Source organism: Anolis sagrei, chromosome 9, assembly GCF_037176765.1.
Source record: "Anolis sagrei isolate rAnoSag1 chromosome 9, rAnoSag1.mat, whole genome shotgun sequence".
In the NCBI taxonomy this organism is placed as follows: Eukaryota; Metazoa; Chordata; class Lepidosauria; order Squamata; family Dactyloidae; genus Anolis; species Anolis sagrei.
In genome coordinates this window covers 12,196,217-12,223,957 of record NC_090029.1, presented here as the reverse complement: position 1 = coordinate 12,223,957, position 27,741 = coordinate 12,196,217, and the positions used below count along the sequence as shown (strand labels likewise).

The following is a 27,741-nucleotide window of genomic DNA, read 5'->3' as shown; positions in this document are numbered from 1 at the left end:
GAATGCCCAAAGATCACCGTCTCTCAAAGCAGTTACTATACTCCCAACTCAAGGACGCGAAACGGAATGTTGGTGGACAGGAAAAGAGATTTAAAGATCGGCTTAAAGCCAACCTTAAAAACTTTGGCAGAGACACTGAGAAATGGGAAGCCCTGGCCCTTGAGCGCTCTAATTGGAGGTCAGCTGTGACTAACAGTGCTTTAGAATTCGAAGAGGCACGAATGGAAGGCAAAAGGGAAAAGCCTGCCAAGAGGAAGAAGGCGCGTCAAGCCAACCCTGACTGGGACCACCTTCCACCTGGAAACCAATGTCCTCACTGCAGGAGAACATGCAGGTCAAGAATAAGGCTCCACAACCACCTACATACCCACCACCAAGACACCACATCTGGAGGACCATCATCCTCTGGCTACGAGGGATCGCCTAAGTAAGAAAGTAAGGGAGTTTAAGTTCAAAACACCTGGAGGGAAGGCCAAAGTGAGCCCATGCCTGAGCTATAGCTTCAGCTCACTTCTCTATACCTTCTTGTTCTGAAAAGTACATGAACTACAAATCTTAACTCACAGTGGTTTAGACAGAACTATTTTCCGTTTGTCCCAATGGAACATATACTATGGCAAACAAAGCTCATTAGGACAAGCTACGTACTTTAATAACACAACCAGTTGCTCTAGCAAAATGCCTGGAGCTCAGGCCTGTTAGGCCTGGTCCTTTTAGATTTATTCATTTCATATCAAAAGCATTGCATAAATAAGTATAAAACTGATAAAATAAAAAAGCACAAGCAGCTAAATGCTTTTTGACCATAAACAGGTAGCAGCAACCACACTGTCTGTAGCTTTAAACAATTCTTCCTCTGTACCTAAAGCAGGGCATTATAAGCCGTCCAAGCGGACCTACCTTCCCGTATTTGCCAAATAGGTTTTTGAGGTCAGCCGCTTTGGTGTTGGAGGAGAGTCCGCTGACCCACATGTTCTTGGTTGAGGAGCTGCTGCCGCCTCCACTGCTACCGCCACCTGAAAGAAGGAGGGGTTCAAAGGAAAAGAGCTTCAATGCCAACAGGGAGCCGTTGCAGAAGTTGGATGTTGCCCACAACCTGATTTTGGTTGGCAAGGATGGGCAAAGCATACTATTTCATCTTGACAGAGAGCAATCCTGAAGGAAAGGGGAAATTTGGGGATGGCAGGCTTTGCTACTCAGCACCAGAGAAGTCTGCCCCGTCTGTGCCTGGTGCCACTTTCTGGAGTAGATACAGCCACTTAATCATTACATGCTTTCTGCTTAGAGAACGATTCCCCAGAGTCTCTCTGGCTGAGCTGCTCGGAATGCAAGAGAAACCTTCCCTGAGGGACGAACTATTCATCACCAATTTTGGACAGATGGACATGCACTCCTGGACAGCTAAAAGGCAGCTGCCTGTGTTCCTAACTTGCCTATTTGTCTTACCTACAAGAAGCACTGCCTGAACATCAAGCAAAAAGTGGGTGCTAGAAACAATATCATACGAAAGCTGGCTGGCACAACCTGGGGATCACAACCAGATACAGTGAAGACATCTGCCCTTGCGCTGTGATAATCTTCTGCTGAGTATGCATGCCCACTGTGGAACATATCTCACCACACTAAAACAGTGGATGTGGCTCTTAATGAGACATGCCGCATTATCACGGGGTGTCTGCGCCCTACACCACTGGAGAAATTACACTGCTTAGCCGGTATTGCACCACCTGACATCCGCCAGGAAGTAGCAGCCAATAGTGAAAGGACCAAGGCAGAGACATCTCCAGCCCATCCAATGTTTGGGTATCAACCAGCACGTCAACAACTTAAATCTAGACATAGTTTTCTAAGATCTACAGAGACACTCGCTGGAACACCTCAGCACGCGAGAGTCCAAAAGTGGCAGGCTCAAACCCAGAACCTCAATCAATGGCTGATACCAAATGAGAGACTCTCCGCTGGGCACGCACAGGACTGGGCAACTTGGAAGGCGCTGAACAGACTGCGCTCTGGCACCACGAGATGCAGAGCCAACCTTCAGAAATGGGGCCACGAAGTGGAATCCTCGACATGCGAATGTGGAGGAGCAAACTACAGACCACCTGCTGCAGTGCAACCTGAGCCCTGCCACATGCACAATGGAGGACCTTTTTGCGGCAACACCAGAGGCACTCCAAGTGGCCAGATACTGGTCAAAGGACATTTAATCAACTACCAAACTCACAAATTTTGTATTTTGTCTGTTTGTTTGCTTTGTTCTGTTAGAAATGTAATATAATTGACTGGCTGCCCTGACACGACAAATAAATAAATAAATATTTGTCAGATACTTCATTGAAGCTAATGGCAGCTTAGTGCATCTATTTCAAAGCAAGTAAAACATCAAGCGGGGTCGCCCAGGTGCAGAGATGCTACTCTTCTTACAGCCAGTCACATTGGCAGTTCAAGTCAAGACATGTCTGGCTTAGCTTCCCAACTGGAAACCCCAACCAGAGAGGCAGCAGGATACTTTTTAAACTGCTTTCCAAAGGCACCTGCTGGCCAAGGCAAGGCAAGAGCAACAACCCCTTCTCACCTACTTTCCTACTTTCCCACTGGATAGCATTGACCAAAAGAGAGTACAAGGAGCCAGCGACAACGAGCTCTATCTATCCTCCTTGCTGGAGAAAGCAGGAATGGCTGCAGAAAGGACTGGCCTTCTGCCCACTTAGTGGAACTTTAAAAACATACGTCCAACCCTCCTTTATACATAATCCCTGTTTTAAGAAAGGTAATTGTAGGGTGATTCTGGAGCTGAGTGGCAGAGGCCAAAGACAGCAAACTGGCCAAATGCAATGCCTCTGGACAGAAACCTTGCATAACACAACTTAAGAGAGTAACTGGTAAACCTTACAATGTTTTGGCGACAGTCACAAAAATTACGCCGGACCAAGTATTTTTAATACCAGCAAAGGAATGAATTTTGCTCTCACAAAGGTCGTAATTTAAGATTTTGAGGCCGGGTGCTTTTTGAAATAAGACTATTGGCGGCCTGCCCAAAACGGTCCTCAGCTGCAGAGATTGGAGACAGACATCCCCATTCTAGGACCACGAATGACCACGAGAGAGGGGGGGGGGGGAGAAACAGGGCAGGACCTACAACCCTGGCGATCAATGGGGTGACAGATGTCGCAGCCAGATCGCCCTCACAAACTTAGACTTACTTTTCTACTACTGAAAAACAAGGAAACCGGAAGAAAAGAAACAGACTGGAAAGACGTAATCGAATACTTAAGGGGAAAGAAGAAAGAGACAATGATATAAAGGAGAAAGGAGAAATCAAGGATGAAAACCAAAGGAGAGGGAAAAGAAATTTAGAAGAGAAGAAAAATAAAGAACTATTCTTTTTTTTTATCTTCTACTTTAGGATAAGATTAAACAAAATGAACAGAAGATTTTCGGAAGACACCAGGAGGTCGAGATACTCCTACTTTCGGGCTTTTTATTTTAATCTTTTTCTTTTTTTTCTTCTTCTTCTCTTTTTGTTTTTTACCCCCCTCCCTTTACCCATCTTTTCTATTTCTTCCCCACCTCTACACTTAACCCCACCTTCCCCCCATCCATATATATATATATATATATATATATATATATATATATATTCTGCTTTTTCTCTCTTCTTTTTACCTTTTTACCTATAAGCATATTTGTATGTAAAAACCTCAATAAAGATTATTAAAAAAAAAAGAAAGAAAGAAACAGGGCAGGACCTGAAGCACAATTCTATGAAGGAAAGCAACAGGGCCCACTAGAGCAGTGTTTCTCAACCTTCCTCCTCCTGTAGTTCCCCATGTTGTGGTGACCCCCAACCATAAAATTGTTTCTGTTGCTACTTCATAACTGGAATTTTGCTACTGTTCTGAATCGTCATGTAAATATCTGATATGCAGGATGGATTTTCATTCACTGGACCAAATTTGGCCCAAATACCCAATACGCCCACATTTGAATACTAGTGGAGTTGTGGGGGGGATTGAATCTGTCATTTGGGAATTTTAGTTGCTGGACTGTATAGTTAGCCTACAATCAAAGAGCATTCTGAACTCCACCAATGATAGAATTGACCCAACTCTGCACACAGAACTCCCATTACCAACAGAAAACCCTGGAAGGGTTGGGTGGGCATTGGCCTTGAGTTTTGGAGTTGTAGTTCACCTACATCCAGAGAGCATTGTGGACTCAAACAATGATGGATCTGGACAAAACTTGGCATGAATACTCAATATGCCAAAATGTGAACACTGGTGGAGTTTGGGGGAAATCGACCATAACATTTGGGCGTTGTAGTTGCTGGTATTTATAGTTCACCTACAATCAAAGAGCATTCGGAACCCCAACAATGATAGAATTGGGCCAAACTTCCCATGACCAACAGAAAATACTGTGTTTTCTGATGGTCAATGGTGACCCCTCTGACACCCCCTCGCGACCCACCCAGGGGTCACAACCCCCAGGTTGAGAAACACTGCACTGGAGCCTGGCCTCTTTTTGCAATGTGAAATGCCACATGAGTTCATGACTATTGGGATATTCAGCCAGTGGCCTTTAGTTCTTTTGTTTAAAACAAGCACTGAGCCACGAAGACTAGAGTTGTGCACAAACGTGTTTTTCCTTAAGGAAGATGGGCCGGAGGCCCCTCTTTCTTTACTTTCCCCTCTCCTCATCTCTTAGAACACTGGGCTGGAAGACAATATTGCATCAAAAGGACTAAAGTACAGTAGAAGCCCCTTTTCTTTAAGAAAGATGGGTAACCTATAAAGGGCTGGAGTGTCTCTTTCCTTACTTTTTCCTTTCTCCGTCTCTCAGGGTCCAAGCAAGGCTTCCTTAGGCCTTCCTGCTCGGATTGATGAGAACTAGGGATATAATGCAGTGACAAAATCTGGGCCAGAAACTCCCTGAACCCAGAAATTTCCTCACTAAAGGCTGAAAACAAGCAGTCAAACTGCCTCCATTGAGAGAGGGCTCTTTTCAAGAAAGTCCCTGTCTCAAGGAAACAGCCTCTGCAAACCAAACCTTGCTGTAGTAGGAAAAAAGAGATATGGAGAGGAGCAGGAGGAGCAGGAGGAGGAGGAAGAGGAGGAGAGCCTTACTCTTCTTGTCCGCTGAAACACCGCAAGAGCGTATTACCTTTGTCATCCCTGGATGTAGTCTTGCTGTCTTTGGATTCCTTTGAAGAGCTAAAAGGATGAACAAATAAAAGGAAACTGAACACACGGAGCTTGCCTGTCGAGAAACTTACGCTATTAAGCCATTATATCATTTCAAGAACAAAAATAAAAGGACCAGAAGGAAACAAAAGCAGGGGGAGGAAGCAGGGCTGGACTCTTATTGGAGGAAAGGGGCTTTCCCATCATCATGGCGTCTTGCACTGATTTTTTTTTCCCCAGGAGGCCCGTAGATCTAGGTTTTCTGACAATTTTTTTTAATTCAGTGGATCTATGGCAATCTTCTCCACATTTCAGGGCTGGGACTTGGCTTCATTTTGGCGGTTCTTAGAAATTGAGAGAGTTGTTCATTACCATCACAAGGGCACTTAAAACTTGACTATTTGGAAAAAAAAATAAAAAACAAAAAACGCTGTCAATTCAGTCAAAGCAGGACAAAGCATAGTATACGAAGATCCTGATTGTATGTTTTTTAAATATATATATATATATATTTATATATAAACACCACAGGTAACTTATGGCCATCAAAACATTTCTACAGGCAGGAGCATAGGAGACCAATTACAGGCTTCTGGCCGCTACCCGCTCAGAGAGATGCCTTATGGGATGCTGGCAGTACCTTAAAGAACGGACATAGAAAGACCAACCTCTTTGCTTGCCCAGAGGCCCCCGAAGACGAGGGACCTTTCTTCAAAGGCTCCTTGTCTTTGTCTCCAGATTCTGCCTTCTTCGCGCTTTCTCTGGCTTCCTTCTTGACAGGGTCCCCTTTGGCGCCAGGGTCTTCCTTCTTACCATCTTTATGGTTCTCGGTCATCTCATAGTCTTGGCCTTCCTCCTTCTCCAGGTTCGGCGCAATGGCATCCTGCCTGTCTTGCGGCTTGCTTGCTTCTGAATCTGTAACTTTCAGATTTTTACCTGTTTCAAGGAGGTCATCCCCATCAAAATCCAGAGTGATGGCGTCTTCGGCCTGGATTGTGACCGAAATGTTATCATCCTCGGCTTCTTTCACAGAGATGTGAGCATCCATCTCTTCGTGAGCCTCAGGGAGGCTCTCTTCTGAAGGAAGGGGCTTAGATACTTCTTGTGTACCATCACCAGAACCTGCTTTATCTAGGAGGATTCAACAGGAATAAATATGGCAAAACAAGAAGTTTAAACATTTTTCATAAGCACAAGCTAGACGAGAGGACCTAGAAAATACAAACCGGTTATTAGCACTGACGGAAGGTTAGAGGAAAAAAACATAAGGGGCATTAACACATAAACCAATCCTTTACCCAGGATCACTCATTCTTCACGGGAAACATGTGTTCTTTAGATAAAACACTGAAGATGTTGGACAAGAAGAATCCACCGAGAAGGCGCCAGTTCTTCAGCACAAGCACCTCTCTTTCGGCACTGCCATTGGGGGCAATGGCGGCATTGCTTCATGGTCCTCCAGTGAGCGGCAGCTGAAGTCAATGCAGCACACTCTCCACGTACAAGTCTTCCAAGGTGCGTCTGATCATCCAGAGTTCAGTTGCCAAGTCCTTCACGTCCGGCAACGTGTTTGTCTTTGCGTCTCCTTCACATCTCTTGCTTGCCAGCTGTGGTGTAGTGAAGCTGTCTTGTCAAGCGTGAACAAAGTCCACGAAGGCCTTGCCGTCTTCATCCATGCTACGTGATCCCTGAAATAGGCCAAGTCTGTCGCTCTCACCCCAAGCGAGTCTCATTCCGACGCTGGAGCCACAGCGTTCCCGTGTCCTTTAGTCCACCACAGCGTCCATGGCATGTTCTCCAAAGGACTTCTTCAAGGGACGCGAGGGGGGATTATGTCACTGGTTCCATACTCCTCGATGCCAGGTTCCAAGGCGGGATGGACCAAACTGCTGTTCCAAAGTTCCCGTGAAGCGTGAGGCAGAATTGACGGCAAGGAAGCCTGGTGTGGTACTCCAGAGTCTGAGTAGCTTTTGGATTTGATCTTGCAGAAGATGGCGCCCTTCTCCATAGGCACTTATGGCAGCGCCAAGGAAAGCGAAGTATCTAGACTTAGCAGGCACACAAGATTCAAATCCAAGGAGTTTGGGGTCTTGAGTCCCCTCTCACAGCATTTGGAAGGGTTGTGTGCATACGCAAAACATCCACTGACAGAAGCAACGAATGCACGCACCATTGTGAGGAGAAAAGGCCGGCTCGAGAGCACATATCCAGCCACTCTCCTTGGCAGAGGCGCCTGCGATGGATTGTGTCCGATTGGGAAAAAAGCTGAGGAACCTGTCACTTACAAAAGGCAACCTGAACACAGAAACACTACTGAACCTAAAACATACCTCTCTCGTTCTCTTCTTCGCCATCCTGTGAATTAAGAGGGGAAAAATCCAATGAGCTTCCTGGATGAGAGCTTTCAGAGGAGCAGGCAAACAAACATCAGTTCAAAAGCTTTGCTATTTGAAAGGCCCAAAAGCAATTGGAGAATTGAATAAAGAATTATGGAAAATAGCAATAAATTGACATGTAGGTTAAGAATCAGGAAAGGGGTATGGAAGGAAAATGACTTTGATGAAGTTGGGGAAAATGTACTGAGAATGGCTTAAAAGAAGTAGATGGGAAATTACCTCTACAAGAAGAAATGATATTTTGGAAAGAGAATGCAAATTGAAGTGGCTCCGCGGGGGGGGGGGGGGGGGGGGCGGACGGACGGACAGAGGGCGGTGTGTGTGTGTGTGTGTATACACACACACACGCGCACACACACACAAGATATATATACACTTATAGTCGATGTAATGAATTAAGGATGGAATATAAGAATATTGAAGGTATTGATGTACTGATGTATTCTAAGAAAACCAACAAAAATATATATTAAAAAAAAAGAAAGGCCCAAAAGCAATTAGGTGGTTCCCTGCTACTCAGTTGCCCACGATTCTAAAACTTTGTGACCAAAGGTTCATGCTAGATGTGCACCCAAAGACAGCAGCATCCTTCACTTGAGCTCACACTGAACTTTGCACTAGCATGCTTCCCCACATCCCAGCTCTTTTCAAAGCCAAAGAGCCTCTGCTTCAAGGTAGGTCCACGCTGGCAGGACACCAAGCCCTCACCACACTAAAACAGGTCCAATAATTATCGTGAAGGCATCTCTCCTAGTAAATCAGGGGCAGATGGGACTGCAGCTTCTCCTGAAAAAAACTATGGAATCAGGCCCAAGATACTCGATGCCATGTTTGGTACAACTGATAGTCACGGGGTCCTATTTCTGCAGGAAGAAGCATTCCCTAGCGCTGTCTAGGAAGGATCGCCAGCTTTCTATTCAAAATCAAGAACATTTAGAAACTCACATGGGTGGTAGTGAAGCCATCCTCTTCCGCATCTTGGACACTGTTGCCCTGAGAGGAGGGAACAAACCAAGGAGAACTACGTGAGTATGGATGACAAACACAGGTGAATCAGTACTAAGAGAAAGGGGCTGCTTCTGTTTACAATTCCTACAGAAGAGTAGCATTTGCTACCAGCTCTGCTGCAGAGGCACAAATCTCCTAAGCAATCACTTTCATGGAAAAGCCTTGCTAGTTCTATAAAACCATTGCTGCTGCAACTAAAAGGATCAAAGGTTGGAGATCATGAATCCCTCTGAGGAGCAGCTTAAAGAGCTGGGTATGTTTAGCCTCAGAAGAGAAGGTAGAGAGAAGGACGCATGACAGCCATGTAGAAATATGTGAAAGGATGTTATAACAAAGAGGAAGCAGGCTTGTTTTCCGCTGCCCTGGAGACTAGGACTCAATAGAAACATGGCTTCAAATGGCAGGAAAGCAGATTCCACATAAAGAAGAACTTCCTGACTGTAAGAAGAGGAGCTGTTCAGGAGTTGAACTCCAGGAGTGGAACTCTCTGCCTCAGAGTCTGGTGCTCCTTCAAAAGCTTTAAACAGAGGCTGGGTGGCCATCTGTCTGGGGTGCTCTGTGCTTCTCCTGCATGGCAGGGGGCTGGATCGGATGGCCCATGTGGTCTCTTCCAACTCTATTATTCCATGATAAAGAGCCCCCAGTGGCGCAATGGGTTACACCCCTGTGCCAGAAGGACTGAAGACTGACAGGTCAGAGGTTTGAATCCGGGGACAGCATGGATGAACTCCCTCTGACAGTTCCAGTTCCCCTTGCAGGGACATGAGAGAAGCCTCCCACAAAGATGGTCAAACATCAAAACATCTGGGTGTCCCCCGGGCAACGTCCTTGCAGACAGCCAATCTCACACACCAGAAGCGACTTGCAGTTTCTCAAGTTGCTCCTGATATGAAAAGAAGTCTATGATTCTATGAACAGCTCCTGGTCAGCGTGAGACAGGGCAAATATTGGCAGGCAATGTGAAACCAGTGCTGCTCCCTGCACTCTTGGGCGAAGGGGATTTGGTGGGGTACCTGGTCCTGGGAGTCCTTCTCCGCCTGTCCCGGATGGGCCTTCTTTTTCTTGTCCATAGCAGGCGAGATGGCCTTCACGTTCAAGGAGGAGGACTCTTCGTTCTCTGCAAACTCTTCAGAGTCTTTCCCCTCCTCGTTTCCATCCTGATCACTGGCTTCGTGAGCTTCCAATTCACTCTCCTTTCAAAGCGAACAAGAACCAATGGGAAAACTAGTGCATGTCAAAGGCTTTCGAGGTCAGTAATCAAGCCTCCGCACCAAATGGAGAAAGAGCTGGCACTTGCACTGAATTCATCTCAGGCTTTTTGTTATGGCTGGTGCAAATTTAGGAATAGCAGCCACCTACACGGCCAGACTGAACAGCCGGTTATAGTCCCATAAAGTTCTTGTTCAAAAGGATGAGTGACGCTTAACTATGTCAGAAGTACCACTAACCCAAAAGGACCTCCCTTACATATATCTACCTTGGGAATATCATACTAGGAGTAGGAATGCTTCCTGACAGAATTACCTTGGCCAAGGAGTCTTCTTCCACCAAGGCATCGCTACTCAGCTCATCTGTTTCCTGCTTTTTACCTGGGAGACAAGACAAGCCAAGTAGAAGGCTGCATTTATAACCACTTTCCAAGACGATCGCCTGCCAACCACAAGCCTCAAAACTACCATCAAGCAGATAAAGAACAAGCGTAAGAGGTTTTCATCAACAAATACCTACACAACAATGTTTAAACGCACACAAGAAGCATCATCGGTACCAACCGTATGTTCAGCTCTGTAGGTCAGCCATTTCCCAGATGCCTGGGCCAACACATCCCATGATCACTAGTCACCATGAAGTTAACACGTCTATCATTTAATACTACATGATCAACCCTCAGGCTCAAGGAGATTCCAGCTGAGCATTAGGAAGAACCTCCTGATTGTAAGAGTTTGGGTAAGGTTTGGAGGCTTTTAAGCAGAGGCCGGGTGGCTATCTGTCGAGGGGCAGGAAGGGGCTTTAATGGTGCATGGCAGAAGAAGGTTGGACTAAATGGCTCATGGGGTCTCTTCTGCCCCACTTTCTTCCTTGTCCAGTAAGATGAAAACTATCTATTTTTGTTATCAACTAGCCCTGGGTTTTCAAACAGGACTATTAGTTCTAAAAGTGGGCTTTTACACCTGCCACATTCAAGCCTTGGTTTGGTTTGCTAAAAGTATTGTGAGCCCCATAGTCTATGCGAAATACACGTGAAACTGGGACCACATCAGCCCTGTGGTTTTATTGGAGGATCATTCTGTCCTGCAATGACTGTTCCTAAACAGTGAATCATTACATTTGCAACATGCATATATTTATCATAGAGGCTCTAACCTTTCCCTTTGGTTGGTTTCTTGTTTGGTGTGTCAGCTGCTGCAACTGCTATTTCAATATTATCTGGGTCTCCGCCTTCCTCTTCAAGAGCCTAAAACAAAACAGAAACACCCAAACATCTACATTGTGGGAAACTCAACCTGAACAATAATTGCACTAATAAATAATCATTAGTATAAAATATTATCATGTGAAGGGATTGCTACTAAAAGATGATCATGATTGTTATTAATAGATACACAACCAAATACAGTGAAGACATCTGCCCGTGCACTTGCCTACTCTGCTGCTGAATACGCATGCCCAGTGTGGAACACATCTCATCACACTAAAACAGTAGATGTGGCTCTTAATGAGACATGCTGCATTATCACAGGCTGTCTGCGCCCTACACCGCTGGAGAAAGTACAGTCTAGACGGTATTGCACCACCAGAAAGTCCACCAGAAAGCAGCCAAAGGACCAAGGCAGTGACACCTCCGGCCCATCTCCTGTTTGGATATCAGGCAGCATACCAACAGTTTTCTAAGAGCTACAGAGATACTCACAACATGTGAGTGGGGAGAAGAGCAAACCACAGACCACCTATTATCCCATAGTTTTAATAGTGTGCTGTCTTATTGTTAATACTTACGTTATTGTTTTATTGTCTATGTTTGATTTTAATTGCTTGTACTGTTGTTATTATTGCTTGTATTGTTGTATTTGGGCTCGGCCTCATATAAGCCGCACTGAGTCCCATGGGGAAATGGTAGCGGGGTATAAATAAAGTATTATTATTATTATTATTATTATTATTATTATTACAATGCAACCTGAGCCCTGCAATGTGCACAATGGAGGACTTTCCTATAGCAACACCAGAGGCATGCCAAGTGGACAGCTACTTTTCAAAGGACATTTAACAGAATGCCAAATGTTTAAACTTTGTGTTTTCTTAAATACATTGGTTCACTCCTGATACGATAAATAAATAAAGTAAATACATAACAAGATTAGTACACAGCAAACAAGATCACTATGCTGGCTGTTGTATTCCATCACACATTCAATCCCAAGTGTCTAGGACTATGTGATGTATCGGCAAATAATGTGTGCAGATCCAAGCAGGGTAGCTTTTTGCAGCGGATAAGTTGTGATTTGGTCAGCTTCAATTGTTTTAAAATGCAGACCAAGGTCTTTAGGCACTGCACCCGTGTGCCGATCACCCCTGGGACCACCTTGACTGGCTTGTACCAAAATTTTGCAGTTTGATCTTTAAATCCTCATAGCTTGTAAGCTTTTCCAGTTGCTTCTCATCAATTCTGCTGTTGCCTGGGATAGCAACATTGATGATTCATGATTTGTTTTCTTCCACAGTCGTAAGGCCAGGAGTCTTGTGCTCCAAAACTCTGACAGTCTGTATTTGGAACCCCCGAGTAGTTCGACATGTTCATTTTCTGTAACTTTTTCAGGCTTGTGATCCCACCAGTTGTCACAGGCAGATGGTATTGTGGCACAAGTTCCAGTGGATCATCTGCTTGTAGTCCGTCTGTGCGATCTTCTTGCAACAGCGGAAGATGTGATCTATCGTTTTGTCCTCTTCCTTACAGAGTCTACATTTGGAATTTGGAATTTAATTTTCAATTTTGGCTTTGATGCCATTGGTTCTAATGGCTTGCTCTTGGGCTGCAAGTATAAGGCCCTCCATCTCCTTTTTCAAAGTTCTACTTGTGAGCCACATCCATTTTTTCCTTCTCCTTTTTGCTCTCAATTCTTCCTAGGAACTGCACATGATGGGCCTTCTTTTGTCCATATTCTCTTCTGCTCTGCATTGTATTTTTTACAGTATTCACTCAAGTCTTTTGCACTTAAAGCAGTTTACTACTATTGACTTCCATCAATGTTGGTTCTTAACTGCCTTTCACATAATCTGCCAGTGCATGTTTCTCTTCTTCTACCGTTTGTTTCACTTGCAGAAGCCCTCTGCCTCCTGGTTTTCTGGGCAGGTAAAGTCTGTTGACATCACTACATGGGTGTAATGAGTAGTGGATTGTCATCAGGGTTTTTTTGGTTTGTTTTGTTTTTCTGTCCAGATCGTCCAGCTCTACTTGTGTCCAGTTCACAATTTGAGCCGTGTATCTGGTGACAGAGATGGCCCAGGGGTTGATAGCCTTGATCGTATTTCCACCATTTAATTTGCTCTTCAAAACCTTTCTGACCCTTTGGACATATTCTTTGCTGACCACATTTTTCACATGCCCATGCTTGATATTGTCCAACTGAAGTATGCCCAGATATTTATATGCTTCAGGCTGGTCGCATTTTATTATTATTATTATTATTATTATTATTATTCAGGTTATTATTATTAGCAAAGTCATTATTGTTATGTAGGTTGGGTTTCTCTTTATTGAAATTATTGGTTCCAAAAATATTGGGTTTTGCCTACCAGGGAAGCTTAGGACAGGCCTCTTCCTTCACATAGTATTATTGTTATTGTTATTATTATTACTGTGCAATGTTCAAACTGCTGACAGCATAATAGCTGATCAAATCCAGGATCACTTGGAGGCAAATAACATCTTGCCCGTAGAACAAAAAGGTAATAAAAGGAGAAGCAGGGGCACGAAATAGCAGCTTCTGATTGCAAAACAAACTTCTATACAACTTGGATAGATTACAAAAAGCATTTGACTCACTTCCACATAGCTGAATCAACTAATGTCTGGATGTCATCGGGGGTTTTGGAAATATTAGCAAGTTCACTGAAAATGCAATGAAACAAATGGAAAACTTGAGCTGTTTGTGCGCAACGAAAGCTATGGAATTGTTAACATCAAGAAAGAAATTTTCCAAGGCAACGCGCTGTCACCACTGTTGTTCATCATTGCAATGATCCCACTGTCAGAAATTCCAGAGAAAACAAACTTGAGCTATCAAACAGCAAGAAATTCACCAAAAAGTTCCCACTTGCTGTACATGGACGATCTAAAGCTTTATGGAAAATCAGAAACAGAAAACCAGTCACTGACCAACACAGCCAGAATCTTCAGTACTGACAGTTTGGGCTAGACTAATGTGCCACAGTGGCATTAAAGAAATGGAAAATTACTCACAACAAGGGCATATAGATGCCAAACGGACAAACCATAAAACGCAACCAGCCTGAAGCCTATAAATATCTGGGCATACCACAGTTGAACAATATCAAGAATGGGCATGTGAAAAAGTGGCTATTTATTTATTTCAAACATTTGTACCGGGGGGGGGGGGGGGGGACGACACTCAGGGCGGCTTACATCAGGCACAATTCGACGCTATTACATATAAATAATACATACAGTAATACATATAAAAACACAGTAAATTTATTTTTAAATTAGTTCTAAAATAAAAAGCACATTAATTAAAAGTACAATAATACTGGCTGTCTAGCCTTATGTAGAAACAAATTCAGTGAGCACAACACAATCGGAAGCCTGTCCATAGTCCATTTTCCATAACATTATCATTATTACCATTGTCAATTATCTGCCAGCTACCCTAAAGCCTGGTCCCATAACTATGTTTTCAATTTTCCTCCTGAAGGTGAGGAGGGATGTTATTGACCTGATTTTACCAGAGAGCGAGTTCCACAGAGAGGGGCCACCACCGAGAAGGCCCTGTCATTTGTCCCCGCCAAACATGTTTGCGCCAAAGGTGGGACCGAGAGAATGGCCTCCCCAGAAGATCTTAAATTTTGAGGTAGAACGTAGAGGGAGATACGTTCGGGCAGGTAAGCTGGTCTGGAGCCGTATAGCGCTTTGTAGGTCAAAACCAGTACTTTGAATTGTGCTCGGAATTAGACCGGTAGCCAGTGGAGCTGACATAACAGAGGGATGGTATGCTCTCTGTATGACACTCCAGTGAGTAGTCTAGCTGCCGCCCGTTGGACTAGTTGAAGTTTCCGAGCAGTCTTCAAAGGGAGCCCCACGTAGAATACATTGCAGTAATCTATTCGAGATGTGACAAGAGTGTGGACCACCGTGGCTAGATCAGACTTCCCAAGGTACGGGCGCAGCTGGCACACAAGTTTTAATTGTGCAAAAGCTCTCCCGGCCACCGCCAAGACCTGGGGTTCCAGGCTCAGCGATGAGTCCAGGATCACTCCCAACCTGCGAACCTGCGTCTTCAGGGGGAGTGTAACCCCATCCAAGACAGGCTGTAACCCTATACCCTGTTCAGCCTTTCGACTGACCAGTAGGACCTCTGTCTTGTTTGGATTCAATTTCAATTTGTTAGCTCTCATCCAGTTCAACACAGCTGCCAAGCACCAATTCAAGATCTAGACAGCATCCTTGGTAACAGGTGGGAAGGAGTGACAGATTTGGACGTTATCCGCATAGAGATAACACCTCATTCCAAAACTCCGGATGATCTCCCCCAGCAGCTTCATGTAGATGTTAAATAACATCGGGGACAGTATTGAACACTGTGGGACTCCACAAGACAAAGGTTGTGGGGTCGAACAGGTGTCACCCAATAACACCTTCTGGGACCGTTCCTCAAGGAAGGGCCGGAACCACTGCAAGACAGTACCTCCAAGTCCCATGCCTACAAGGCATCCCAGAAGGATACCACATAGACAGACTACAAGCAGAGGCATAACATCGTTACTCAGATGATTCACTGAACTTGTGCCACAATTACCAGCTGCGTGTGACAAAGAACTGGTGGAATCACAAGCCTGAAAAAGTTACTAAAAATGAACACATCAAACAACTCTGGGACTTCCGAATTCAGACTGACAAGAGTTTTGGAGCACAAGACTCTTGACCTCACAATTGCGTTAAAAAACAATGTATGGATCACCGATGTTGCAATCCCAGGCAACAGCAGGATTGAAGAGAAACCACTAAAAAAGCTGACACAATACGAGGATTTAAAGCTTGAATTGCAAAGTCTCTGGCACAAGCCAGTCAAGGGGGTCCCAGTGATGATCGGCACTCTGGGTGCAGTGCCTCAAGACCTTGGCCTGCACTTAAACACAATCGATACTGACCAAATTACCATCTGCCAGCTACAAAAGGCCACCTTACTGGGATCTGCACGCATTATTCACCGATACATCACAGTCCTAGACATTTAGGAAGTGTCCGACATTTGATCCAATACAACAGCCAGCAGAGTGATCTTGTTTGCTGTGCACTCATCTTGTTGTGTTTCAAATAATAATATGTGAAGGAAGAGGCTTCTCCTAAGCTTCCCTGAGAGACAACATTTAACATTTTGCGTTCCATTATTTCAGTGAAGGGAAAGGCAACCTGAACAATAATAATTTGCATAATAATAACTTTTTGGGTTGTTGTAGGTTTTTTCGGGCTAGATGGCTATGTTCTAAAGGTGTTTTCTCCTGACGTTTCGCCTGCATCTATGGCAAGCATCCTCAGAGGTAGTGGGGTCTGTTGGAACTAGGAAAAAGGGTTTATATATCTGTGGAATGACCAGGGCGGGACAAAGGACTCTTGTCTGCTGGAGCCAGGTGTGAATGTTTCAACTGATGGAGCCCCTGGTGGCGCAGTTGGTAAAACCCCTGTGCCGGCAGGGCAGAAGACCAACAGGTCGCAGGTTCGAATCCAGGGAGAGGCGGATGAGCTCCCTCTATCAGCTTCTCTCATGCGGGGACATGAGAGAAACCTCCCACAAGGATGATTAAAAAAAAATCAAATCATCCGGGCGTCCCCTGGCAACGTCCTTGCAGACGGCCAATTCTCTCACACCAGAAGCAACTTGCAGTCTCTCAAGTTGCTCCTGACATGACAAAAAACAAAACAAAAACCTGATCACCTTGATTAGCATTTGATTGCCTGCCAGTACCTGGAGCAATCCTTTGTTGAGAGGTGATTAGATGTCCTTGTTTGTTTCCTCTCGGTTGTTGTGCTGTTGTAATTTTGGATTTCAATGGCTTCTCAGAGTAGCATATTATTTGAGAACACAGAAATGCTGGACCACTCCAGCAACCACCATGTCAGACTACACAGAGAAGCATTGAAATCCACAAGCATGTGGACAATTTCAACACAAAGGAGGAAACCATGAAAATGAACAAAATCTGGCTACCAGTATTAAAGAATTCTAATACAGCTTGATGAATGCAAAGCTGGGGTGAAAATTGCTGGAAGAAACATTAACAACCTCAGATATGCAGATGACACCACTCTGATGGCCGAAAGCGAGGAGGAGCTGAGGAGCCTTCTAATCAAGGTGAAAGAAGAAAGCGCAAAAGCTGGGTTGCAGCTAAACATAAAAAAAAAACCAAGATTATGGCAACAAGAATGATTGACAACTGGAAAATAGAGGGAGAAAATGTGGAGGCCGTGACAGACTTTGTATTTCTAGGCGCAAAGATGACTGCAGATGCAGACTGTGGCCAGGAAATCAGAAGACGCTTCCTTCTTGGGAGGAGAGCAACGTCCAGTCTCGATAAAATAGTAAAAAGTAGAGACATCAGACTGGCAACAAAGATCCGCCTAGTCAAAGCCATGGTATTCCCTGTAGTAACCTACGGATGTGAGAGCTGGACCTTAGGGAAGGCTGAGCGAAGGAAGATCGATGCTTTTGAGCTGTGGTGTTGGAGGAAAGTGCTGAGAGTGCCTTGGACTGCGAGAAGATCCAACCAGTCCATCCTCCAGGAAATAAAGCCCGGCTGCTCACTGGAGGGAAAGATACTAGAGACAAAGCTGAAGTCCTTTGGCCACATCATGAGGAGACAGGAAAGCCTGGAGAAGACAATGATGCTGGGGAAAGTGGAAGGCAAAAGGAAGAGGGGCCGACCAAGGGCAAGATGTATGGATGGCATCCTTGAAGGGACTGGAATGATCTTGAAGGAGCTGGGGGTGGTGATGGCCAACAGGGAGCTCTGGCGTGGGCTGGTCCGTGAGGTCATAAAAAGTCGGAGACAACTGAACGAATGAACAACAAAAACAGCAAAACAACAGAGAGGAAACAAACAAGGACATCTAATCACCTCTCAACAAAGGATTGCTTCAGGCACTGCCAGGCAATCAAATGCTAATCAAGGTGGTCAGTTGAAACATTCACACCTAGCTCCAGCAGGCAAGAGTCCTTTGTCCCACCCTGGTCATTCCAGATATATAAACCCTTTTTCCTAGTTGCAACAGACCTCACTACCTCTGAGGATGCTTGCCATAGATGCAGGCGAAACGTCAGGAGAAATATGCCTCTAGAACATGGCCATATAGCCCGAAAAACCTACAGCAACCCAATATAAACCTTGCTGGGCGCTCTTCACCCAGGGACTTCCAACTGCCACCCACTCCCCTCAACCTCCACTGATTGATTGATTGAATGATTGAAGAAAGGTGTACCCCGCCACCTTGGATTTTCTTGGTGGGTCTGTAGATAGTTTGTATGTTGTGTTTCGTCAACAGCTTCCCTGTGCAGTCAGTGGTTCCCTTGATGTACGGGAAGAACACTTTTCCTCAAGGTGGTCAGTTGAACCATTCACACCTAGCTCCAGCAGACAAGAGTCCTTTGTCTCACCCTGGTCATTCCACAGATATATAAACCCTTTTTCCTAGTTCCAACAGACCTCACTACCTCTGAGGATGCTTGCCATAGATGCAGGCGAAACGTCAGAAGAGAATGCCTCTAGAACATGGCCATATAGCCCGAAAAACCTATAGCAACCCAATATAATCATTGCTCGGCGCTCTTCATCCAGGGACTTCCAACTGCCACCCACTCCCCTCAACCTCCATTGATTGATTGATTGAATGATTGAAGAAATATATACCCCACCACTTTGGATTTTCTTGGTGGGTCTGTAGATAGTTTGTATGTTGTGTTTCCTCATCAGCTTCCCTATGCGGTCAGTGGTTCCCTTGATGTATGGCAGGAACACTTTTCCTCAAGGTGGTCAGTTGAACCATTCACACCTAGCTCCAGCAGACAAGAGTCCTTTGTCCCACCCTGGTCATTCCAGATATATAAACCCTTTTTCCTAGTTCCAACAGACCTCACTACCTCTGAAGGAAGAACTTCCTGACTGTGAGAGCCGTTCAGCAGTGGAACTCTCTGCCCCGGAGTGTGGTGGAGGCTCCTTCTTTGGAAGCTTTTAAAGAGAGGTTGGATGGCCATCTGTCAGGGGTGATTTGAATGCAATATTCCTGCTTCTTGGCAGGGGGTTGGACTGGATGGCCCATGAGGTCTCTTCCAACTCTTTCATTCTATGATTCTATGAAGAACCTACAACAACCCTGTAATTTTACTACTATTTAGAATTGTAAGGTGGTCAGTTGAAACATTCACACCTTGCTCCAGCAGACAAGAGTCCTTTGTCCCACCCTTGTAATTCCATAGATATATAAACCCTTTTTCCTGGTTGCAACAGACCTCACTACCTCTGAGGATGCTTGCCATAGATGCAGGCGAAACGTCAGGAGAGAATGCCTCTAGAACATGGCCATATAGACTGGAAAAACCTACAACAACCCAGTGATTCCGGCCATGAAAGCCTTCAACAATACATTTTTTTTTGTTTCGCGTTGTTCCAGTGAAGGGAAACCTAGCCTGAGTCGTAATAATAACTTGCACAATGATACGTAATAATAATAATAGTGTGTGTAATATAACAACGTGCATAATAAGAATAACAAGAGTGCTGTGCGAAGGGAGAAGCCTGTGCTATTCCTATTCCTCCTGTTGGGCCTACTCGCGGCCTGACCTGCTTGAGGCGGGCGATGAGTACAGTCTTGACTCCGCCGGCGTCGAGGCTGCGCCGCTTGAGCTCGGACTTGAGGTCGATGACGCGCAGGTCCGCCACCTTCTTGCTCTCGGTGGCCGCGGCACCGGTGGTGACAGACGAGGAGGCCGCGGAAGACGACGGCGACGAGGACGACGACGAACAAGAGGCGGCGTTGGCGGCCATTTTGCGGCCCTTCTTCGCGCACAAGGCGGCCTCGCCGGACACGCCCCCTCCCCGACGTTGACGCCCTTGCCTCCGGGAAATACCCGGATGCGGAGCACTGCGCCTGCGCACTTCGTTGGCGCCTGCCGGCCCAGAGGAAGCTAGGAAGCCATGTCTACGCATGCGCAACGAAAGAGAGGCGAGCCTTAGCCATTCCTCCTTGCTCCAGTTATGCCCCGCCCCCTACAAAGCCCCGCCCCTTTCGCTATCCCCTTGGAGTAGCACAGCGACATCTATCTATCTATCATATCTATCTATCTATCTGTCCCATCTATCTTCTGTCCCATCTATCTATCTTCCTATCTATATCTATCCCATCTATCTATCTGTCCTAATTATCTATCTGTCCTATCTATCTATCTATCTATCCTATCTATCTTCCTATCTATCTATCTATGTGTCCTATCTATCTATCCTATCTATCTATCTATCCCATCTATCTATCTATCTATCTATCTATCATATCTATCTATCTGTCCTATCTATCTATCTATCTATCTATCTGTCCTATCTATCTATCTATCTATCCTATCTATCTTCCTATCTATCTATCTATGTGTCCTATCTATCTATCCTATCTATCTATCTATCCCATCTATCTATCTATCTATCTATCTATCATATCTATCTATCTGTCCTATCTATCTATCTATCTATCTGTCCTATCTATCTATCATATCTATCTATCTGTCCTATCTATCTATCATATCTATCTATCTGTCCTATCTATCTATCATATCTATCTATCTGTCCTATCTATCTATCATATCTATCTATCTGTCCTATCTATCTATCATATCTATCTATCTGTCCTATCTATCTATCATATCTATCTATCTGTCCTATCTATCTATCTATCTATCTATCTGTCCTATCTATCTATCATATCTATCTATCTGTCCTATCTATCTATCATATCTATCTATCTGTCCTATCTATCTATCATATCTATCTATCTGTCCTATCTATCTATCATATCTATCTATCTGTCCTATCTATCTATCTATCTATCTATCTGTCCTATCTATCTATCATATCTATCTATCTGTCCTATCTATCTATCATATCTATCTATCTGTCCTATCTATCTATCATATCTATCTATCTATCTGTCCTATCTATCTATCTATCTATCTATCTGTCCTATCTATCTATCTATCATATCTATCTATCTGTCCTATCTATCTATCTGTCCTATCTATCTATCATATCTATCTATCTGTCCCATCCATCTATCATATCTATCTATCTGTCCTATCTATCTATCTATCTATCTGTCCTATCTATCTATCATATCTATCTATCTGTCCTATCTATCTATCATATCTATCTATCTGTCCCATCCATCTATCATATCTATCTATCTGTCCTATCTATCTATCTATCTATCTATCTGTCCCATCCATCTATCATATCTATCTATCTGTCCTATCTATCTATCATATCTATCTATCTGTCCCATCCATCTATCATATCTATCTATCTGTCCTATCTATCTATCTATCTATCTGTCCTATCTATCATATCTATCTATCTATCCCATCTATCTATCTATCTATCTATCTATCCTATCTATCTATCCTATCTATCCTATCTATCTATCCTATCTATCTATCTATCCTATCTATCTATCCTATCTATCTATCTATCTATCTATCCTATCTATCTATCCTATCTATCCTATCTATCTATCCTATCTATCTATCTATCTATCTATCCTATCTATCTATCCTATCTATCTATCTATCTAGGTTCTTATGGGTTTTTTCAGGCTATATGGCCATGTTCTAGAGGCATCCTCAGGGGTAGTGAGGTCTGTTGGAATTAGGACAATGGGTTTATATATCTGTGGAATGGCTGGGGTGGGGCAAAGAATTCTTATCTGCTGGAGCTAGGTGTGAATGTTTCAACTGACCACCTTCATTAGCATTTGAAGGCCTGGCTGAGCCTGGGAAAATGTTCTGTTGAGAGGTGTTAAGGTGTTAAGAAGCCATTGAAATCCACAAGCATGTGGACAATTTCAACAGAAAGAAGGAGACAATGAAAATGAACAAAATCTGGCTACCAGTATTAAAAAACTCTAAAATTGCAACAGCAAAACAGCAGAGAGGAAACAACCAGGCACATCTTAACACCTCTCAACAGAACATTTTCCCAGGCTCAGCCAAGCCTTCAAATGCTAATGAAGGTGGTCAGCTGAAACATTCACACCTAGCTTCAGCTGAGAACTCTTTGCCCCACCCCAGTCATTCCACAGATATATAAACCCATTTTCCTATTTCCAATAGACCTCACTACCTCTGAGGATGCTTGCCATAGATGCAGGTAAAATGTCAGGAGAAATGCCTCTAGAACATGGCCCTATAGCCCGAAAAAACCTACAAGAACCTACCTATCTATCTATCTATCTATCTGAAAAACAAAAGAACCAATGAATGAAATCACACCAAATTTGGCAACAAAACGTCTCACTACACAAGGAGTGACCATCACTCAAAAAATTATGATTTTGTCATTTGAGAGTTTTAGTTGCTGGGATTTATAGTTCACCTACAATCAAAGAGCATTCTGAACCCCACCAACGATGGAATTGAACCAAACTTGGCACACAGATCTCCCCTGACTAACACAAAACACTAGAAGGGTTTGGTGGACATTGACCTTGGATTTTGGAGTTGTAGTTCACATACATCCAAAGATCACTATAAACAATTATAGAATCATAGAATCAAAGATTTGGAAGAGACCTCATGGGCCATGCAGTCCAACCCCCTGCCAAGAAGCAGGAATATTGCATTCGAAGCACCCCTGACAGATGGCCATCCAGCCTCTGTTTAAAAGCTTCCAAAGAAGGAGCCTCCACCACACTCCGGGGCAGAGAGTTCCACTGCTGAACGGCTCTCACAGTCAGGAAGTTCTTCCTCGTGTTCAGATGGAATCTCCTCTCTTGTAGTTTGAAGCCATTGTTCCATTGCATCCTAGTCTCCAAGGAAGCAGAAAACAAGCTTGTCTCCTGTGTTATTCTAATAATATGTTATAATATAATATATAATATATTTTATATACATATAATATTTATAATAGTGTAATGTAATGCAATATAATACTAGTAATAATAATATTATATTATAATTATATATTTATATTACATGTAATATTACTAATAATATTACAGTAAAATTGATATAGTGCAATATAGCAATATTTAAAACTGATATTGTACTATGTTAATAATATATTATATGTATATATACCTTGTAAGCCGCTCTGAGTCTCCTTCGGGGTGAGAAGGGCGGCATATAAATGTCGTAAATAAATAAATAAATAAATAAATAAGCTTGCTCCCTCCTCCCTGTGGCTTCCTCTCACATATTTATACATGGCTATCATATCTCCTCCCAGCCTTCTCTTCTTCAAGCTAAACATGCCCAGCTCCTTAAGCCGCTCCTCATAGGGCTTGTTCTCCAGACCCTTGATCATTTTAGTCGCCCCCCTCTGGACACATTTGCATAATAAGCATAATGATAAATACATTACATCTCATATTGCTAATAATATTACTTAATGACATAAAAGGATATAATAAGAATATTCAAAATATTATATACAGTATTGTAAATAAGGATATATAATCTATCTTCTATATCTATATAAATAAAAATGTAATGTTTGTTTGTGCGATTAACAGAACTCAAAAATCACTGGACAAATTGACACCAACTTTGGACACAAGACATCTAACAACCCAATATATGTCCTCCATTAAAAAAATGATTTTGTCATTTGGGAGTTGTAGTTGCTGGGATTTATAGTTCACCTACAATCAAAGAGCATTCTGAACCCCACCAACGATGGAATGGAACCAAACTTGGCACACAGTTCTCCCATGACCAACAGAAAATACTGGACGGGTTTAGTGGGCATTGACCTTGAGTTTGGGAGTTGTAGTTCACCTACATTCAAAGAGCACTCTGGATTCAAACAATGATGGATCTGGACCAAACTTGACACAAATATTCCATGTGCCCACATACGAACACAGATGGAGTTTGGGAGAAATAGACCTTGACATTTGGGATTTGTATTTACTGGGATTTATAGTTCACCTACAATCAAAGAGCATTCTGAGTTTGTTCAGGCACTTCCAAGTTGCCCATTCTTGGTTTGCCCCTGGAGGAAGACCTTCTCCCGTGGGAGGCCATCCAGTTGGGATTTCCTGGTTGAGCTGTCCAGCGGGATATTCTTTCTCTTCCTGGGGGGCGTCAAGAGGAGTGGTAGTTCTCATAAAGCTTTTCCTTGATCTGAGTCTACTGGGAGGAGGCTGGTAGCCATGCAGAGGGTGGCTTTCACAGTGTTCAACCTTATTTCTCTGACATTTTGAAGCAACTTCCTGTCGCACATCGGGGGCAATGCCAGCTAGCTTGTCCAGTTTATCAACAGGTGTAGGTTTAAGGCATCCTGTGATTATTCTGCATGTTTCGTTCCATGCTATGTTCACCTGCTTTGCATGGGCAGACTTATGCCAAGTAGGGCAGGCATATTCGGCAGTTGAGTAAGACAAGGCTAGGGCTGATGTTCTTATGCCGTAATAGAGCCAGGCGATGTGCATGCGCCTCTTCGAAGGCAGCTCAGAGGAGGCAACTGCTTTTGGGCCGAGGGTGGCTTAGTTTGCACACAATGTACCTTGGGAAGTCTGACTTGGCCACGGTAGTCCACGCTCTGGTTACATCCCGCCTTGACTACTGCAACGCTCTCTACGTGGGGTTGCCTTTGAAGACGGCCCGGAAGCTCCAACTAGTCCAACGGGCGGCAGCCATGGTATTAACAGGAGCAGGGCGCAGGGAGCATACAACTCCTCTGCTGTACCAGCTCCACTGGCTACCGATTAGCTACCGAGCCCAATTCAAAGTGCTGGCTTTGACCTTTAAAGCCCTAAACGGTTCTGGCCCTACATACCTATCCAAACGCATCTCGGCCTATCAGCCCACCAGGACCCTAAGATCTTCGGGAGAGGCCCTTCTCTCCATCCCGCCTGCTTCACAGGTGCGGCTCGCGGGTACGAGAGATAGGGCCTTTTCTGTGGTGGCCCCGCGGCTTTGGAATGCCCTCCCTACTGAAATAAGATCAGCCACCTCGCTAATGGCATTTCGGAAAAAACTGAAAACTTGGATGTTCCAGCAAGTTTTCGGCTAACCCGACGTGATGATGTTTTGATCATGGATTAGCAATCTCGGACAACGAATTGGATTGTGACTTTAATTATGAGATGTTGCGGTCTGTATTGGTGGCCCAATACTATGTATGTATATGTATGTAGTTTATATTTTAATTTTATATTTTAAATTGGAATATTGTAGTTTTAAATATGCTGTAAACCGCAATGAGTCGCCGTATAGGCTGAGATATTAGCGGTATACAAGTGTACCAAATAAATAAATAAATAAATAAATACACTTCCCTTGTACCTTGCCCAGAGTCCTTCGAATAATGCCTTTGCCTTGCTTGGTGGCACGTCGTGCCTTTTTTCCCCCACAACTCCCTGCTAGCTGATGGTGTGCCTTCTTCCAGCTGCAGGAGAGATTGCTTTGAGGGATGGATAAGAAATAATAATAATAATAATAGATATCATGGTTACAATATTGGCAAATTAAAGAGAAATATAAATTAGATAAAGGATTCTCAAAGGGCAAAGAATTTTGGGATAAAGTTTTGTATCTGGAAAAAAATTAATATCAAAATTATATACAAAACTATTAGAATGGCACTTAGAATCTAAAGAGGAAAAAAATTATATGAGAAGATGGAATGAAAATTTAAGAAGAAATATTAGGCAAACAGAATGGAAGGAAATTTGGAAAAAGAGATTAAAATACACACATGCCTCCGATCTCAGAGAAAATTGGGTTAAAATGTCATTAAGATGGTATCTGACCCCAAAAAAACTAGGGAAAATATACGACAATACAAGCTTGACTTGTTGGAAATGCAAGAAGAAAGAAGGATCCTATTTCCACATGTGGTGGATCTGTGATAAAGTGAAGGATTACTGGAGGAAGATACAAAAAGAAATTCAAAATATGTTAAAAATAAAAATACTAATGAAACCAGAGCTGTTCTTACTAGGAATATATGACCAGGATTTGGAAAAAGACAAAGATAAAATATTATTTCTAGCATTAACAGCTGCAAGGATGTGTTATGCTAAAAAAATGGAGACAAACAGAAATGCCAGAAGAAGACGATTGGACAATAAAGATGTTAGATAGCAGCAATTTAGAAAGACTCACCTTTCTACTATTGAAAAATAAGGACATTGGAAGAAAAGAAACGGACTGGGAAGCGGTAACTGAATATCTAAGGAAGAAGAAAAAAGAGACATTGATTTAATTTGAAGAAGAGAAATGAGGATGAAACCTAATAAAAGAAGGGAAAGATCAAGAGAACAGAAAGAAAATAAAGAAGCTTTATTTTTCCCAGAACAAGATTGAACAGAAGATTCTCAGAAGACATCAGGAGAGGTCGAGATACTCCTATTTTATTTTATCGCTATATTTCTCCCCCCCCCCCCCTCTTTTCTTTCTTTTCACTACTTTTACCTATATGCATATTTTAAGAAAATCTCAATAAAGATTACTTTTAAAAAAGAAATAATAATAAGAATAAACCTTTATTTGTACCCCGCTACCATCTCCTGAAGGACTCGGTGTGGCTTACAAGAGGCCGAGCCCAAATACAACAATAAAAACAACAGCAACAACAACAATGCAATAACTCAAAAAAACAAAGCAATAACATTAACAACACCCAATGACGCAATTAAAACAATGGCCGGGCCAAATGTAATAATTAAAATTAAAAGTGCTGGGCATGACAAGGTGGGGAGTTTGGAGGGGGATGGGCATGCAGATATCCTGAATCTCTGATAAAGTTCATTGGGACATAATGCTAGGAGATTCCTTATTCTGGAAAGGCACACTGGAACAACCACGTTTTCAAGCTCCTCCTAAAGATTGCTAGCGACGGGGCCTGCCTCATGTCCTTAGGGAGAGAGTTCCAGAGTCGAGGGGCCACCACCGAGAAAGCCCTATCCCTCGTCCCCACCAATCGCGCTTGCGATGCAGGTGGGATCATGAGCAGGGCCTCTCCAGATGAATGAAGAGATCGTGTGGGTAGCCCCCTGAGGGACATATTGCTGGGAGTTTCCTTATTCTGGGAAGGCACACTGAAACAACCACGTTTTCAGGCTCCTCCTAAAGACTGCCAAAATTGGGGCTTGCCTAATGTCCTTGGGGAGTGAGTTGAGGGGCCACCACCGAGAAGGCTCTCTCCCTTGTCCCCACCAATTGCGCTTGCGATGCCAGTGGGATCATAAGCAGGGCCTCTCCAGATGAACAAAGAGATCGTGTGGGTTCGTACACAGAGATGCGGTCATGCAGGTAGGCGGGTCCCAAACCATTTAGGGCTTTGTAAGTAAGCACCTGCACCTTGAATTGGGACTGGTAAATGAAGGGCAGCCAGTGGAGCGCCTTAAACAGGAGGGTTGACCTCTCCCTTTAAGGAGCACCAGTTAACAACCTGGCCACCGCCCGTTGGACCAATTGGAATTTCCGGGCCGTTTTCAAGGGCAGCCCTACGTAGAGTGCATTACAGTAGTCCAAGAAAGGCACCTCCAATAATACAGTTTTGGATAACACAAGTCCACCCCTGCCATGAGTTATATCTATATATATTGCTATAAATATACAGATCTATAGAAATATATATGTAAATGAATTTTATTTCTATATATACATATACGAGGGTTGAATGAAAAGTCATGCCTCCACCTTCGTAACTCC

The 27,741-nt window shown here is 43.7% G+C and overlaps 1 protein-coding gene across 3 annotated transcripts in view; it reads right to left on the bottom strand.

Annotated features, from left to right (window-relative positions):
- SLTM (SAFB like transcription modulator) overlaps positions 1 to 20,054 on the bottom strand; it is a 33,024-nt gene extending 12,970 nt beyond the window's left edge. For 2 of the 3 annotated variants that reach the window (XM_060755700.2, XM_060755701.2), the window contains exons 1-9: positions 19,661 to 20,054; positions 10,955 to 11,045; positions 10,115 to 10,179; positions 9,604 to 9,783; positions 8,528 to 8,575; positions 7,517 to 7,541; positions 5,855 to 6,317; positions 5,167 to 5,216; positions 901 to 1,016 (exon numbers count right to left, since the gene is read on the bottom strand). In XM_060755700.2, coding sequence (XP_060611683.2) covers positions 901 to 1,016; positions 5,167 to 5,216; positions 5,855 to 6,317; positions 7,517 to 7,541; positions 8,528 to 8,575; positions 9,604 to 9,783; positions 10,115 to 10,179; positions 10,955 to 11,045; positions 19,661 to 20,026 — 1,404 coding nt within the window. In that variant the 5' untranslated portion in view covers positions 20,027 to 20,054. The remainder of the gene's footprint in view (positions 1 to 900; positions 1,017 to 5,166; positions 5,217 to 5,854; positions 6,318 to 7,516; positions 7,542 to 8,527; positions 8,576 to 9,603; positions 9,784 to 10,114; positions 10,180 to 10,954; positions 11,046 to 19,660) is intronic. The other variant, XM_060755702.2, reaches the window with a different exon arrangement.
- Between the last annotated feature and the right edge of the window lie 7,687 nt (positions 20,055 to 27,741).